At 39.5% G+C, this 18,594-nt stretch overlaps 1 protein-coding gene across 1 annotated transcript in view; it reads right to left on the bottom strand.

The window, feature by feature from the left end:
• Nucleotides 1–1,142: 1,142 nt before the first annotated feature.
• LOC104078647 (multidrug resistance-associated protein 4-like) overlaps nucleotides 1,143–18,594 on the bottom strand; it is a gene marked incomplete at its 3' end in the record, with an annotated part of 46,053 nt that continues 28,601 nt past the window's right edge. Inside the window, exons 8-12 of the mRNA XM_009580359.1 lie at nucleotides 16,667–16,858; nucleotides 12,225–12,380; nucleotides 8,211–8,300; nucleotides 7,565–7,737; nucleotides 1,143–1,248 (exon numbers count right to left, since the gene is read on the bottom strand). Coding sequence (XP_009578654.1) covers nucleotides 1,143–1,248; nucleotides 7,565–7,737; nucleotides 8,211–8,300; nucleotides 12,225–12,380; nucleotides 16,667–16,858 — 717 coding nt within the window. The remainder of the gene's footprint in view (nucleotides 1,249–7,564; nucleotides 7,738–8,210; nucleotides 8,301–12,224; nucleotides 12,381–16,666; nucleotides 16,859–18,594) is intronic.

The following is an 18,594-nucleotide window of genomic DNA, read 5'->3' as shown; positions in this document are numbered from 1 at the left end:
GAGTTTCACATTCTCCACCAGCCCCCTCCTTGTTGGTGAGAACAAGGTCCAGCATAGCATCTCTACTTGTTGGTTCCTCTATCACTTGGAGAAGGAAGTTATCATCAACGCATTCCACAAACCTCCTGGATTGCTTATGCCCTGCCGTGTTGTCCCTCCAACAGATATTGGGGTGGTTGAAGTCCCCCATGAGGACCAGGGCTTGTGAACATGAGGCTGCTCATATCTGTCTATAGAGAGCCTCAACCACTCGGTCTTCCTGGCCGGGTGGCCTGTAGCAGACCCCCACTATAATGTCACACCTGTCCCTGCCCTCCCTTTAATCCTGACCCATAAGCCCTTCGTCAGCTCCTCATCCATCCCCAGGCGGGGCTCCATGCACTCCAGCTGGTCATTGACATAGAGTCGTCTCCCCTGCCTGTCCTTCCTAAAGAGCCTGTATCCTTCCATTCCAACACTCCAGTCATAGGAGCCATCCCACCACGTCTCCATGATGCTGATAAGATCGTAGCCCTGCAGGCGTGCGCATGTCTCTAACTCCTCTTGTTTATTGCCTATGCTAGGTGTGTTTGCATAGAGACATTTAAGTTGGGCCCCCAATGAAGCTGACTTACTGGCTGGAGTGGCTGGAATTCCTTTGTGCTGCTCTTCAGGTGCTCTCCTGCTGACCTGTGATCCTTCTCCAGGTTCTGGGCATCTACTGCTGGCACTGGTATCAAACTGGGATGGATTGAGGTTCCCCTCTCCTGGCAACTTTAGTTTAAAGTCCTCTTCACCAGCTTTGCAAGCCTATGACCGAAGATGCTCTTCCCCTTCTCTGACAGATGGACCCCATCAGCCCCCAGTAGACCAGGTTTCTCAAAGCGAGTCCCATGGTCTAAGTAGCCGAACCCCTGGCTGTGGCACTAGGGGTTACTGGTTACTGTTCCCATAACCATTTGTTGATTTGCCAGATTCGACTGGCCCTTTCAAACCCCTTCCCTTTGACCAGGAGGATTGATGAAAAAACCACCTGTGCTCCAGAGCTCCTTACTGCTGCTCCAAGGGCTCTGTAATCCTTCTTGATACTCCTGTGCCGGTAACATTATTCTTCTTCAGGGAAAAAAAAAAAAAGAAGAATTTCAAGCAGTTAAGTGTCTTACCATAATCCTGTCACTGTCAATAATGGTATTCAAGCGGTGTGCAATGGTCAGCACTGTGCAGTGAGCAAACTTTTCACGGATCGTCTTTTGAATGAACTCATCTGTTCTGAAACACAGCAAGAGCAATGCAGACAAAAATAAGATGTTTGCATGGATAACTGAATGGCAGGTAGGTTTTATGACTTCATCAAACATGACTGTATAGCAGGAAATATGCTTATGAAATCATTACAGTGCTTCTTCCTCTCATTATATTAGATGACTTGGAGGCATATCATGAAACATACTCCAAAATCTATCCTCTAATACTTCAGGAGAGAAGAGTTTCTTCTTGCAAGTAGAGCAATAGGTTTCATTTCAGGAGACTAATTTCCCAGGCTTTGATTACAGAAAGGAAAATTCTGTAGAGTCAGATATTCCTACAGATTTCTACACCAAAAAAAAGTAATTGTTATTTTCTTTCAAGCTTTAGTTTATGCAAGCAGCAAAGAAAAGTTGGTGAAAGTAAATATCCTTCATTGCAAACCAACTGAAGAACGAACACAAGACAGCCTATAACTAAGGTTCTTGATTTCAACTGCAAAAGGGGATTAAATAAAGGAGGCAGTTGGTAAACTAAACTAGGACTGGAGTAGCTCAAGAACTTGAATACAGAAAAAAAAACCTTAGCATATTCCGTAAATCAAAAGTGTTAACTGGAACGCACAACCCAAGGAAAGGGATAAAAGTCTTCAAGAGCCTCAACCTACCGTATGAATTAACCACCTAAGAAAAGGGTATCAGGAGGAAACATAAGACTTGTAAAGAATGAAAACTAAGCTACAGCACAGACACTGAAGTACAGGGTTAAAGTGGTAACTGTCACAAATAAAGCTGAGAACCCTGAAAAGGAAATAAAATTATACCGAAAGATACATAAGACACTAAAATGTTCTTTAGCTGTATAAACAAGCATCAAGGCAAAAGGGGTACAATGCTCATAAAACTGGAGATTATTCAAGTAAATAACTGTTCAAGAGAAGCATTGACACCACCTAACTTAGAGCATACCAGTCAGGCTTAAACGTGGAAATCTATATAGTCCTCTCTATAGTCAATGAAAGGGGAAAGGCATGGCTGGAAGGTGAATCAGAGCACCTGAATTAGGCAGCCATCAGGTGATGAATGCCCTCTAGAGGCACCTGACAGCCCACATTGCACAAGAAGCCTTGGCTCCCAACCTGGGCACAAAGCCAGGCTATGTGAATACTCACATATTACCCATCAGCCTCCAAAAAAAAGATGAGTGGTGAAAATGGAGTAAAAGGTGCAGAAACTAAAATAGAAGGAAGACATGAACTCAAAATATACCAGGGTTAGTTGGACCAAGAAAGCTCCAGCCTAGAAGTCAGGCACTTGAAGGTATGGGTCTCATTTCCAGGATTTCTATTAAAACATGAAATTGTACTTTTACATATAATGACTGGAGAATAATAAATGCTGTAGATAGGGTTAAAACAAGAAAAAGGAAATATCTGGATAAACTGGTATATTTAGGCAGCCATGTTGACTTCAACCAGTTGCTTGCAAAGCCTTAATTCTTCAAATTGTTAAAAGTAACTGGAAAATCAAATAAAATACAACAAAGATTCCTGCAACACATGCCTTCCTCTGACAAATTATTATTTTTTAGACAGAAGTAGTACTCTACATTGAATCTGTCTGCACATGATAAATGTTTGGTATCACTTTATAAATTAAGCAAAAAGAATTGTTCTGATGCCACCATGTCAGGAGGCACTAACAATAAAGAGTGGACAAAGACAACTTTGGAAGAACAGGATGACTTAGAGGAATGGAGTAACCATTAAGTTTCCACCGTGGAAATCACAAGCTCATGCTCTGAAGGACTGAACATAACTTCTGTTACTAACTAAGTTTAAGCAATCAGCATGACAAAGAAATAGACAGATCCCTGCTGACGACAGGACGAATCCTCAGAGAGAAGGAAGACATAAACAGTTAAGTAAGAGTTCTGATGCACGCTGACTGTCACCTTCATCTGGGGACAGAACCATTGAAGCTCTGTCATGAGCTTAAGAGAACCAGGTTCTGGGCCGCAGTCTGAGAAGGCTTGGTCCTTCTGCTCCTACTTCCTAAAAGAAGCTTAAGGACATGGTGGGAAGCAGGTGTTCCTCAACTCCTCCTTTTGAACCAAGGCCAGTACGCAATGAGGGAAAGGGACAGGAAGGGAAGTCAGGACAGAGCCAGGCTCTTTAGCCCTGTGGGTTAACAGTCTCCTTAAGAAAAGAAAGTTGTTCACCATTAATGCCCGACATCACAACAATACCAGCGCTTTCACCCCAGTGTTAATGCCTGTATCTTTTTTTGCTATCTTCTCAGCAATGCCTCAATGACCTGACTACTCTTACTTTCAAAAGAAAAAAAACAGGGCCATAAATGAAAACACTCAGTAGGGAGGAGGCTTATATAGAGGGCAGGATCTGTTCTCTGCTATGGTTAGAGATAGCGAAACAGAAACAAAAGGTTCAGTACTCCCTAGAATAATGTAAAGAAAGCCTTTTTCTTTCCTTATAGTCAAGCTGAAGGTGAGGTTTCCTGCAGAGCTACTAAGAAGAACAGAGAATCATAGCTTGCTCAGGAATTTTGAAAACAAGGTTTTAAAGGGCTCAAAATGATTTGTAACTCTCAGATTATTCCTACTATTATCTGAGAAGAATGCCTCATCCTTGAACATCCCTGTCCTCTGCATTCATTATATCTTCCTTTATTACAAGCATTCCTTACAGTACCACCTCTTCCTACATTTACAATAGAAACCATTTCTCATTCTTAGATAGATACTATCAAACTATTATCTTAAACAGGTATTTCTTGAATATAAGCTTATCCCTAATGAGAAACTGCTGGTCATACTGCGGGTGTGACAAATGTTCTAAAATGAGACTACAAAGTAATCAGAAACAGACCTAATAGCTCCACCTTCAAATATCACAGAATGAAATCTCATGCAGCCATGTCCACTGATAGGGACTTGACCAGATTCTCTCTAAGGTTCATGGTAGATCTTGGAGTATAATTTTTGGGGTGGCAGGCAGAAGCATCATCAGTAACCTCCCAAGAATCTTGGGAAGAAGGTAGGAAAGGCAAGAAAATAAAAAAGACAATGAAAAGATCTGTGTACAGAATTACGTGCTGACAGAGTGCAGAGACTATAGCACATGCCAATTAGAGCCATCTATCCTCTAGAAAAGTGCCAAAGGAAGCAGCATTTCTGTCCTTTTTTCAGGGCATAAATGGACCTTAGTGGCACCCACCCACAATGAGAAAGTCGCCAGGCAGGTGCCGACTGATTCCATCACCCACCTCAGTGGATCAAACCCCATCATCTTTCAGGTACATTAGAAAGCAAAGATGCAACCTGAATACCAAACCAGGGCTGACGGATGACAAAAGCTCAACCCTAATCTGATTATATGAGAACGGGAACCACGATACTCCCCATTCACAAGGAACAGTACAATAAGAAAACACAAAACGGTGGTATAGCTGTCCCACCGGCACTGCGGGTTGAGGATCTAACACCAAGTTTCACAGCAAGCCAAGATCTGGTGTAACCTGAATTAGTTGACTGTGTAAAAAAAAAAAAAAAAAAACAACTATCTAAAGAGCAAGAATAAAAATGACCTGAATGAGAAGCAACAAAGTTGCTGAAAGGAACACTGGATAAGTCGTTATCTTCAGTCTAATGTCCTCCTGGGATTGTCCTGAGAGCGTATCTCACACTACACAATTCCTGAGTGGCTTTGGATAATTTTTCCAAAAGAGAAACAGTTACAGATAGCAGTTAGATGTAACGAAAGGTTAAACCTTACAAGGTTAAGCCAGCTAATGAACTGAACTATGAGCAATGGCTGTTTTTACCAGACTCAATGAACAACCAATGTAAAAATGTGGCAGTGGACTGGTCCCAAAAAGTTTTCTCCTCTATAAGCAGTAAAAATACGAGTTAATGCATAATACTGTAGTCAGTGTGCAGAAAGCTTAGTAAGCTCAACTTACTCAATATTTTAAAAAAGTCTCAGTTACTAAGGATTTTGTTTCAATATATCACCAAAGTGACTACAGAAAGATTTTCAGCTCTTCTGCTCCAGATTTCATACAACTTTCCAGAATGGTTCAACTGCTATAAAACGATTCCATTCGTTGGGGTAAGAATGTCAGCTTCAGGACCAAGATGACAAAATCAAATTAAACATCTGTCAGTCATCATGTAAAACATGCAAGTAGTCTGACTTAGGGCAACCCTTCTTTACGGAGAGCTCCTCCTCTCCCTCACGACAGTGCTGACACCCCTGCAGCATGCAGAGCAGCTGGTAGCTATGAGGAGCAAGGGGAATAATAAGGGTACATATGGAAGATGTAGAAGGACAGAGAAAGGTACACTCCAAACTCCTTCCCTTCAGTCCTTTGCTCAGCTTCACTCGGCAGCAGACAAGAATGGCCTAGCTGAGCTGGAGAAACATGGTGGGGAGTCCCTCAGCCCTGGGGAAGGTACACTGCACACCTCTCACCCCGCTGTTGTATCCACTGCCTCATGCCACCTCACCCTGCCTTCTCCTCCTCCCACTCCCAAGCCCTGCCTCCTCACATTTGCTTCCAGGTTGAACTGGAGCAGGGGCACGGTTGCAGCAGTGGTTGAGGCAAGGAGATCAAGAGCCAGAACAACAAAAAAAGAAATAATATCTCCAGAGCCGGCGGCAGCTCCCCACGGTTTCCTATCCCAGGTGCTTGATGCGATGTGTGCTTGCCGCCAGGCTAGAGACAAGGATGCCAGGTATGGGGGCTGTGCATCAGAAGAGGAGGAGGTTTTCCTTACATGCCAAAAATGCCTCCCTAACTGCTCAGTTAAGCAACCCACATCAGCATTTCCTGATGAGCGTCCTATCAGATTGCACAGCTGAAAAATACTCAGCTCTAGTTATAGCAACACATTAAGGAAAAGGTAATAATGACTGTAATGCAAACTGAATTCAAAGAAGAAGTTCCAAGTTATTATTTGTATTGTTATGCCTAGAGTTGATACAAACAAACATTTACCTTATTATAATATATATTGCAGCACACATTAATCAAGATCAATTAAATGGATAGTGTGAGTTGAGAACACACACATGTGAGATGCCAAAATAGGGAGGATGAGTAAGATGGTATTAAATTTCCAGCTATGATTAATCACAGTTCATCTATCAGAGCTCAGCCAAAAATAAACTAATAATCAAAAAAGAAAAAAAAAAAAAAGAAAAAAAAGAGAACCTCTGGGAAGGGAATGCACTGCTGTAAAGGTTTTAGAAATACACTGGCAGCTGAACTGCAAAGCTACCCTAGTGGCACCACTTCTCCCCCAAGAAGATGTTATAAAAATGAGTCACGCCCAGATGACATACAAAATCCTTAATGCATCTGTTTGAGGGACTTGCTGTGTTATTGTCCTCTTTGGACTTTGAGTTCTCCCTCAAGCCATAGTTTGTTGGAACTATATATTCAGCTCAGACTAATTGATGCAGTACGTTTGCAGTATTGTTTCCAAAATATTTCCACCAGCGTTTCAAATGTTTCAAAAATTAACAGTGGGGGTACTTAGCTATTGGAACAATTTAACAAGGGTTGTCATTGAATTTTTTTTCTATTGAGGTTGGACGTTCTTCTAGAAGTACACTCTAGTTCAAACAGGAATGAATTCAGGAAAGTTCTGACGGCCTAAGTTATACAAGACAAAATAATGAATGATAAATGAGTCCTTCCTGTAGCTTTAAACATCTCCAAATCTGTTTTGCAATTCCTGTGATGTTTAGGACAGCTTACCTTCCCCCCCACCCCTATTTTATCTGTAACTTATTACACTGGCATCTGAGCCATCTGAAGGGATAGCATCTCATAACCAGAAGTATCCGGTTTTGCTGATAGCCATTTTTCACCTTTCTAGCTTTGGATTTTTTTGAGGGGAGATCAATTAATTTTATTAATTTTTATTTATTTATTGCCAAGGGACATTTCTTCCAGAAATCAACAGAACTCAACTTGTTTCATGGCTATTCTGATGTGACTGATGTGCATTTCCAAGGAGGTTCTTGTCTTCTTGTCTATGGCTGCAGCACAAATAAACTTTGAATATTAATTTCCCTACTCTATGGAATGCACTGAAATTCAGGATATTTTGAGCGCTTAGTTTATATCAACTGCTCTGTAGCCAAAGCTCAACCGCCCCATTTTGAATAGACAATTATGATGCTATCATTAAAAACATAAAATAGCAATACAAACTACAAGAAATACAAAGCATTTAAGTTCATCTCTGCAGTACAAATGATCATATTAGAAGAAAAAACAGCTAATCTCAACATGACAGATTTTGTTTTTACCTTGGGTCCACATTTGCTGTTGCTTCATCAATGATAAGGATCCGATTTTTTTTTAGAACTGCTCTGGCAAGACACACCAGCTGTCTCTGACCAACGCTAAAATTAGACCCAGATTCTGCCAGCTGCGTCTCCATTTTATTAGGTAGATCTTCCACAACCTCCTTCAGTTGCACCTGTTGACATGTCAACATATTGTAGGATGAGTAACTCTCTTAAATCAGCTATTGTGTATCTGATGACACAACAATAAGTATGCAAGGTCTACCTTTTATATTCTGACACAAAATGGGTAAGTGCCAAGTTGGATTACACAGTGTGTCAGTTACTAGAATTCTAAAAACATTAAAGCACATTGTTAAGAATCTATTAATGTTCATTAAAACTAAGATATGAATCAAAACGTAACCAAAGCATCATCCCAAAGGATAATTTTTTCATAAAAGACTTATGTAACAATATACATGTCTACACACACATGCACAAACACACACATATACAAACGCGCACGCAACGGTCTACCTCTTTCCATCAACAGCTATGCCCTTATCAAACCTGATGAAAACATCTAAAACCTAACACACACAAGCACTGTAGTGTTATTTGGCTTGTAAATATCAGATGTATGTTATTAGATTTAATAAGTCACCTCTTCCAAGGCATTCCACAGCTCTTCATCGGTGTATTCATTGAAAGGATCTAAGTTTTTCCTCATAGTTCCAGTGAATAAAACAGGCTCCTAAAACCCAGTAAAATTAGCATTCCATTATAAACACAGGTTTTATATTGCAATAGGTAATTTAATAATAATCAGAACTAACCTATATCAACAATAGCACAGAAATATCCAACAACAAGCTATCTTTTATGAAATGCAAAGGAGTATTTCACAACAGCATGCTTAAGGGGGGCGGGGGGAGGCAAGTGTTCAACCAGTCTGTATGAAGGTAATTTACCAAACAGGACAGGTCTGTTTGCAAATTGCTGTACACAGTTATGTCGGTACTCAAATGGGCATTTACATGCCACTGTTTTGATGCCACAAGCTATATATGATTGCATGAAATCATTGCTATCCTCCTGCTATTGTTAATGAAAACCAGCAACTACCACTGTCAATGCGCTCACACTCCTAAATTATGTTTGGGCAGTTTTGAAAATTTGTTTTTGAAGTACATAAACCAGAGAGGAATCAAAGAGCTCACAATGCCTTTCTGGTTTTCGTTCTCTGTTTGGTTGTGGGATTTTTTTTTCATTTCATATCATAAAAGCCCTTCAATTTTACCATCAGAGCCTAAGAGGAACAGCTTTCACCTTTCAACACAATGTTTAAACCTATACACATAGAAGTTAATCTATACTGCCACAGCATCAAAGCAAACTTAGAACTGGAGCACTGCTAGGCAAAGCTCTAACTCAAAACACATCAGGGAGTCAAATCAGAACCTTCCCCCGTTCAGGTACCAATGTAGTCGAAGCAAGTTTTGTTCTACTTCAGTTCCCGGTCAGACCAATAACAGATCATTAATCAAACTGGCACAAATCAATTCACACTGGAAAGTGCAGTGTTTGAGAAGCAGGAAGATGACTTTTGGTCCAGAACTCCTTAAGCAACAGATCAGTACTCACTGATGTGAGTTGTCAGACCTGAGAGTCATGCACTGACATGACTTTAGGGCTAAACTCTTCTTAATACCACACAACGACGACAACAACAACAAGTCAAAAGCTGTAGTAGTGCTAATCATAAATGGAGACCATTCATCATGTTGTCAGTCTTCTTTAAATTGGAGAAACCTTATGCAAAACGTTTTCTTTTTTTCTCCCCTAGGAAATAAAGTGTAACTTACATTGGATAACTTCAGCTTACTCCGAGATTAACCTCTGTCGTGACTGTCATGCCCCATCTAACCCCAGTGATGCCCAGCTCCAAAGGGCTGCAGCAAATCAGAACAGAATTTAGACCTTAACCCTTTTATTGTGTCTTCATTTCTAAACTACTCTGAGCGGTATAAAAGGATTAACAAAAACAGAACACGCCACAAGCAATGTAAAAGAACGTATGCATTTCTTGACGTAATGTGCCAATTATTTGAAAGTATCTGTTGCATTAGCAACATGTCACTAAAAACCTGTTGAATGAACAAAAGGATTTAAAAAAACCACATTAACAGGTTAAAGAATATTTTTCTTCAAAAACACCTAGAAAGTAATCTGTTTAACAGTACATATTTTAATACACCATTTGGTGTTTTGAAGGTATTGTTACATTTATTTTCCTTTTCAATCCATTTTTATAGGTTGGCAAAACAAGAGGCTGAATTTATAAAGTGTTCGTAACTATTATGAAAGTCCTAACAACAGACACGTACTGCAACAGAAGATAAGAATATTTTTTAATTATCATTTCTGACACAGATTATTATTTAAAATAGTCTGGTTTATGAGAGGAAAGTAATAAGACAAACCTGTAAATAATTGTTGTAAAAATGCTTGCAGTCAAGGAGGCAGACAACATTTGCATAGAAAAGATTTACAAACACAACCTCCACACAGCTCCATCCAAGCAAGCAATTAGAAGCCTAAGCACATTTTTATTTCTCCAGGTAGGTATTTAAACTTACATATAAGAAAACTTCAGTCTTGCCTCATCACTCTCTAGGAATGGTTCTGTTTAGCATGTTTTACGTTATAATTTTAATAAGCATCTCTCCCTCCGGTTTCTTAGCTTCCCACATAATTAAGAAGATATTTGCTGCAAAATAACTACCTGATGTTACATTACTATTTCTATTATTGACACAACTATTAATGCAGTTCAAGACAATGCCTATTACTCAGTTTACTATAGTATAAACCTTATTCCAGACCATCCTCCTCTTCTTTCTACCACCACTTCATAGTTTTTAGTGGAAACACGTCTTCCCTTATGTGGAAAAGAAATCCTACTTGCTAGCCTTTGGACACTTAAAACCCTTTGGGACCATGATGAAAACCCTATCATAGGAACTTGGTAAAAGTCACAGAATTCAACTGGATTAAAATAGTTTTACAACCATGTCAATAGACCAATGTATGAAAAAACCCCATGTATAATTAAATGCAGTGAACTTTGAGCATCTGCATCACTCAACATATAGAAACTGTATTTGAACAGCAGTTCTCCTGTCTCAGTATTCTATTTTATTCAACTGGGTTGAATTCTTCCAAACGTAGAAATCACCCGCAATAGCTACGGGCAAGGCTTTCAAAAAGTTGTAGACCTTGAATGAACTGATGATCATCTACTTTCAGGAGAAAAGAATGCTGCACACAAACAAAAAAATAGAACTTAAATCCACATAAAGTCCTCTTTGCACACAAAAGATGACTAGTTCCAGTGAGTACCTCCACTGTGCAATAACAAAGCCTTCAGTATGCAGAAACAAAAGACATCCTGCATTAGGCAACAATCCAATTGCTGGGGGAGTACCTCTTTTTTTTTTTTTTTTGATAATAGCATACCTGCTTCTTTTCTCTGACTCCTACACTTGGGAAAGGAAAAAAAAAGCAGGTAATCAAGAGAGGCTTAGAACCACTGTTCATTACCATTTTTATCAGATTCTCAATTTAAAGTAATACACTTTGAATGCCATCCTGCCAACAGGCTAGCAAACATTCACATACAAAGATGGTGTAAGGACTCTAAATACAGCTTCTGTAATAAAATACAGAGATCTGAGAACCAATGCTAAACACAGCAAATTCCTCTAGTTTCCAGCTTACTGTTCTGTCTACCTGCTAGAACATCCCAGACAAATTATTTGCCAAAAACATGACATTGCATTCCTCCCTCTCCAGTGGAGAGCAAGTGATCATGGAAGAGACCAAAGCTCTCATGAAACATAGTAATCTGCACAGGCTCTGCCTTCAGGAAGTTTTGAGGTTACACATAACACTTCTGTGATTCAATGTCTCATTTGAAAGTAAGACCATGAACTTCTTGGAACATCCTTTCTTCTGCTGCAGCACCAGAGATGAGGCTATTCCCAACACCATTTTAGTTTTTTTCCTGCATTGCAGCCTTTCCTGCATTCAGCTTCTAAAGCTCACCAATTTTTTGTCTATGCATCATAATGACCCGCTCTTTTGTCCATTCCTCTGCTCTCCTCCTGTCCAACCTTCTCCAAATAGTGGAAAGGCTGGTAGCTCATTTCTAGTTGGCAGGTTTGCTCTTTCTAGGTCTAGCCTCAGTCAGTTTGTACTGGGGTGACTAGAGAGGTGAAAGTGGTCCCTCAAAGTCCCTTACTAAGGAACCTTCAGGCAACGCATCAGGCAGGAATTGTTGCCAAAGCATCAAGTGACTTCAGAGAACTGCTGAAGCTTGGTATGTTCCTGTCGGATTTTCTCTGCTCTTTCCCAGACTATAGGAGGATAGCATACTGCTAACACCTACTCACAAGTATTCCAGAGGGATAGACAGGAGACAAAACTAGGAAGAAAACGCTCCAGTCCCCAAAGCTGATTCTGTTTATCTTAAAATAATCAAGACCTTGTAAGTCAAGTAAGAATAACACCTCGCTAAACTTTCTATGCCTACTGCATACAGGGGTGCAGGGGGAACGTATCCCGGCAAAGCATTTTAAATTGAAAATGTTTATAGCAGACCAAGTCAATCTCTTACCTGAGGTATAATTGAAATTTTCTTTCGCAAGTCATGGAGCCCTAGCTCTGACGTCAAGTACTTATCAATCCAAATCCTTCCTTCGGGTTCCGCCAAGCGAAAGAGGGCTGCTATCAGAGAGCTTTTCCCAGCTCCGGTTCTTCCCACTATTCCAACCTACAGAGCAAGCCAAGCTTGTACAATTAAACCATAAGCTTTTCAGGATAAATTAATATGTCAAGCAACAGTTTTACAACATCACAAGATTTATAGTAGAACAAACACGAAATAAAACTTCTTTATAATTAACATTTTTTCAAGAGGAAAAAACCTCCCCCCAAATCAGTTTGGATTCAGGTGACATTTGGATACCCAGCAATTTCTTGGATCATATGCAAAGGTGAAGGATTTTCTCTGTTTTATTGTGTAAACAAGATAAAGTGGCTTGGTGTATAGAGTAATGTGATTGAAGGCTGCTAATTTTTATACTAAACCTGGTTTGCTGGGTGATGTTAGGCAAATCATTTCAGGCATGCACCTACTTCTCAATCCAAAAAAGAACTCCCATAAAGCACTGTATGAGCAGTATTCCCATTTTAAATAACTGAGGCTGATTTTGGTTAGTATGGTTAAGGTGAAGTACCTCAAAGTAGTCAAAGTAGCCAAAATAAAGCCAAAACTAGCAGGATTATAAACTGTATTCATGCTTCAGCCAGCTTCAACAGAGAGGACAGAAGTATTGAAACTACAAGGCCATGTGAGCAAGCTGCAATTCCTTTCCAAACAGGAGAAACAGTGAATAATAAAATCACAGTGATTCAGGCTTCTATATGTTCCCAAATAAAAATCAGAAGCTGTATGCAATGTGAAAAAATAATGCTTTCAGAAAAAAGTGGTAGAGAAAACGCAAAATATGGGATTGCTAAGTTTAGTGACAAGGAGTTAAGACCTACGAATATTTCATATGAAACCAACAGTTGGGAGAAAGCAGGCCCACTAATAAATGAGAGGAGACATGTAATTAGTGGTGATTAAATACTACCTTGAACAGCAAACACTTTTTTTTTTAATATGTTGTCTTCAGGTAAAGGATTCTTAGAGAAAACAATGTACAGTAATCAATTATATCAGAGAAGGTGATGGGAGTAACCCTCTACACAGATCTGATCTGGCAGGATTTGTTATTTCCTGCACTCAGTTCTAATCGCTGCATTTCCAGAAAGAAATCAACACACTGGAAAGAGTTCAGAGAAGTGCAACATAAAATTAATATGGGTTGGAGATACTGATTTGATGAGGAAGGATTTATGAGGATTAAACATGTACAATATAGCCTGGCGAAGTGATTGGAGTGCAGAAGGGAGGAAGAAACGTGGAAACCTTCACGAGTATACGTACAGACACCAGAGGGCAATTACCCACTGCCTGAGACTCAGATGTATGCAGTAATGACTGCTGGAATGAAATTAAGCACAGGAAACATTACATCGAAGAGCAAGGAGAAACTTTCTAACAGTCAGAGACGCTAAGCTCAAAGCAGCAGTGCCCACATTGGATCAAAAAATACACAAAACACTAAAAAAGTATACTGCAAGGAGCAACTTACGCTGCATAATCTAAAAGGTATTTTCTACTTCTGTTTTCTGATTCAACAATTTCATCCAACAATTCATTATTGTACTATTGTATATAGACTAATTAACATTTATACAGCACTTATAATTAAAGATACAGCCTAATTTAAGCAAATCTGTTACAATAAATGATAAAATGCCTAGTATTCTAAATTATATCAGTGAAACAAAGGAAAACCAGTTCTGAATAGTTACACTATAGCTCGGAAAGAAAATGCTGAATGGAGAACACAGACACCCAGACTTGTGAAAACAAAAGTTCAATTGTTTCTCTGTAAATGTCAGTGATATAAAGTATTGTATTAAGGATATAAAGAAAAAACATTAAAAATACATTGATACTTAAAATAAAAATGCAGCTGCTCTGCATATTGTCAAAATCCCACTTTCAGTTTGGCATCAAATGAAAGGACTATGCTCTTCAGTATTTAGAGGAATCTATTTGTATTTTTGGTCTAACTGACTACAGGCTGCTGAAAATTGACATGAATTGGAAACAGCTCTCAGTACACACATCTATTTATTTTTTAATACATTGTATTCTTCAGAGGCCCACGTTCATAGCCAGTGCAAATACAGCAATGGTCTGCAAATGGAAGTCCCAGACACCTAACAGGAATCACATGGTCAGGATTTTGTTGCCCGATGCAAGCCATGTGCATACACAGGAGTACACCTGCTACGCTGGGCTCATCGTTACTCAAGCATCACTCGTACTTCAAATAGAGCTGCACAAAAAACGAGAGTGAGATTTACAGCATGTCAGCTACGCCACTGAAACTGCCCATGTCTTTGTTATCCCTCAGGCAACCTCCCTTTCGTGCTACGCTGTGAGAGTATTTACGTGAACAGCTGCCATGCCGTAAATCTAGACCCTCACCCTCCTAACTTTGTCATGTAGCCATACCCTCAGATTTAGGATCTGTCAGGACAAGGTGCATTTAACAATATATTAGTCCATAAGCATTCATAAGCACCCTAAAACAAAGATAGTGGTGTTTCAAACCCAAGGCTGCACATGCTAACCTTCTCCTGCTGCAGCTATAGTAACTGAAGAGGTTAATCACAGCCAGCTGCTGGCAGAGCTCCTGACCTGAGCGTTCCCTGGTCCGTCTCTGGCAGACTATGCTACGTGAGCAAAGATGGTTAAGAAAGAGGATCCCTCCTAGCTTAACACTGAGACAAGCAGATCAAAAGACACCCTAACCCACGAGTGATCTGCTAAGTAATCACCTCCTCCATTCTTAGTGTACCTACAGCTTCCCAAACTAGGTGCTGGGTTGGCTACAAGAAAAACTACAAACACGGCAGAAGTTTAAACTCGTTCATTCTGCCAGTGGCACTGCAGCCACCAGAAGTCTGTGTGAGCGAGGGGCCTAAACGGGCATAAGAGCTCTCACTGACAGCCACATGGGCAGAATCCCTAGCGGATCTGGAAACCTGGTTCTGAAGAGACCCTTCTCCATAATTAAAACCAATATAAGGAGCACAGATGCTTGGGAGATTTATTTTACACAGTGGCAGTCTGCTGCAGTATTGTGCAAAACATCATAGAAAACAAATACGAAGTTCTTGGCAATAGTTTCAAGCTGGGCAAATTCACTTCAGGATGACAAAACCACAGCATAACCACTCAGCAAAAATAAATACCCCCAGTCATCCGTCCCCCTCCTGCCCCCACCAAGGACTGAGTCATACACTGTTAATATCTCTTGCTTCCGTTTTTTATTTTATTTTATTTCTGTCTCTCACTAAAAAATGTAAATCATCTTGTCTGCTATTACACTGGAGTGATATATAACAGCTAAAGAGATGGCCCATAGGCAAGAAATAAACATCCCTTTTGCTCTTCTTCTTAAAGACCATTTTTAACTCACCCATACCTAATTCCATGAGATCATCTCCATGCAGCAAAGTTGGGCTGAATTCTGGTAACATGCACGTTATTAAAAAGGTCCACTTGAGCAATGAAACAGGTTTGGGACTGAATGGAAAAGCATGTTACAAATGAGGCCAGGGCAATGATTGCAGAGAGTTGAACCAGCCTCCTAGGGAAGATATCCTAATCAAAAAAGTACATGTGCATTTGAAATGTAGCAAACTACGAATTGACACTGCAAGGCTCTAATTTAATTTTGTCTGGGGGGGAGACCTTCCCTGCAGCACTCTTTCAGTTGCGATGGTGTCAAAATTGAGGAGGAAGAGTCAAATTTGCAGAGGAGGAAGAATTTTATTTCTATGTTTCTTTTGGCTACCAATCTAATTAATGGCAACAGTTAATTGGATTGATAGCCGAAAGGAACTGAAATAAAATCCCCAATTCTAAACTTATGCAACTGATTTGTATTTCTTTCTTCTCTCTTCCATTTGGGGCTCTGTGCAAGAGTGTGTACATTCCTTATTTTCAACTGCCTCTGCTCACCTTGTGTGTTGACACCCTTTGTTCCATTTATGTTCCCTCTACTGAATCCCCAGTTTCCTAATGCAGCTCCACTTGCTTTGGATTTGAACAAACATTTTGGGCTTAGTCTGTATTTTGAGTATCTGCCACTTTCTGACGAAACCCAGATTTTATCAGAAAATTATCGAATGTATTTAACCCTTTGTTTTGACAGACAGAAATGTCATGTTCCCAGACACATTTATGCTACATTTACAGGAAATAAACACGCTCTAACTTTTGCTATTAAATATGACTATGGCTTATTTTTTAGAAGAACACTTACTAATTTCCTAACATCCATATATTTTAATGTGTTTTTATCACACAGCTTCTTGTCAACTTATCATCTTTGCTTAATGAACAGCCAAAGACAGCCATGTACATACCTTTTCTTTTGGTTTAATTAAAACAGATAAATGTCTTAACACCAAAGGTCCATCTAGACTGTAAGTGAAGTTAACATTTTCAAATGCTATCATTCCTTGGCTTGGCCATTCAGGTGGCGGATGCTTGTTGGTCTCCCAAGGAGCTTCTTTTTCAAGTTCTGTGTATTCCATTACTCTTTCTACTGATATCATCTAAGGGGAGGAAAGAAGACATATATACATAAACTTCAGCTTATTGCATACATTGCAAATATTGCATGCATATATATGTGTGCGTGTGTGTATTTCTACTACAAAGATCCAATGCAAATTATTCCAGAGTTTTTCTTTTAAGCACAGATAAGAGTATTTGGTACCATCCATACTTACTTCACACAATTGAAAAAGTGGAAAGAATGCATCTCACGTCCTCCTACAGACACAAATCTATCACGATACATAAATCCATACATAAGCACATTTCTAATCAGTGGGTTTAATTACAAATCTAAGCATGTGCATAAGTATTAAGAAATTTAAACTATGAGAGTTGTCTGTCAGTCTTGGCTAAGACGACACCATTTCATTGTGTGCTGGGAAGACAAAGCTAGAAATGAAACTGCCATATGAGCTACAGGCGGACCCACGATAGCTACCAGCATCAAGTTACTGGCTTCATCATCCCTTGTTTTGTCCTCATCATTACCACACTCACCCCCAGCAAATTTTTTAAATACGTTTGTCACAAGCAACCCCACAATCCAAGATAGCTGTCACCATATTATTAGTGGCTTATATGCAATAAAACTTGTTTTCCTATATATTTTATGCCAGATATGAAAGAAACTGCAATATTTGCTGACACCTCTAATCTTACGGGAAGGAAAAGATTCAGAAGTTGCACTATCTAGACCCTTTTTTCCCCTTGGGCAAATAATAAAAATTCTGTTTAGGCTCCAGTGCACATCCTTGCCCATACATCTTCTCAATACAATTAATTTTATTTAACTAGATCCGCTCATAGATGGATTCTGGAAAAAAAAAATCATAAAGATATCCAGTAGGCTTATCTTGCCTGGAGTGGCTTTCAGGGCAGAGGTTACCAGGCAGCAAGTTCTCTGACCTCATTGCCACCTACCCTTTCCACATTACAAAATAAGCTCCAAGGAAAAACATACAAGGAAGGAGTGACAGAGTAGAATGGAGAGGAAATGTTCTTGCCTCCCCCAAACGTAGTCAGCCTTCAATAACAAGGGATTTTTGATGGATGTCCACCTGTCAAAGAAGTTGATGCTAATCATAGCTCCATAAATGATCAACATTCGACATCAAAGCCAGCTTAGTGAATGGCAAGCCTTTCTCCTCCAAAGTATTTCTGAATCACAGCCTCCAAGAGAGTAACTCACTACATAAGAGAGTCCCACAGGTTGACACTTCCAAAACTTCCCAACTGGTATGAAAAAACCTGAAAGCTTTCTTCCCATTTCTCACCGAGGTCTGTCACCACTAGTTTATTCATGTCTGAAAAATGCTCTGAAGAAGCAATACGCTAGACAAAAAAATACAAATCTAACACTATTATTAATTTTATCTGTTATTAAACATGGCTTTGTAACTTCTACAAAAGGACTACATGTATTTCCTAGACTACGGTCAGCAAATCATAATTACAAGTAACCTTCAGTTGTCAACACAACACAAAAACCCCAAGGTTTATGCTTAGTATGTTCTTTTTATAGTCTTTTTTTCTTATATATTAACTTAAAAAAGTAAATAGGCAAACTAGAACATGTTAGTAAGTATTGTAAATTGGTGGAAGGCGTTTTACTTTATATATTTTGGAAAACACACAATCCTCTCAACTGAATATAAACAAATACTTGCAAATATTTGTTAACTTACAACAAATAAAGAAGATATAAGCCTTTACAACAAATTAACAGGACCCT

The sequence above is a fragment of the Fulmarus glacialis genome, unplaced genomic scaffold (genome assembly GCF_000690835.1).
Source record: "Fulmarus glacialis isolate BGI_N327 unplaced genomic scaffold, ASM69083v1 scaffold21976, whole genome shotgun sequence".
In the NCBI taxonomy this organism is placed as follows: Eukaryota; Metazoa; Chordata; class Aves; order Procellariiformes; family Procellariidae; genus Fulmarus; species Fulmarus glacialis.
Note: the sequence above shows the minus strand (reverse complement) of the source record. Positions and strands in the feature narration are given on the sequence as shown.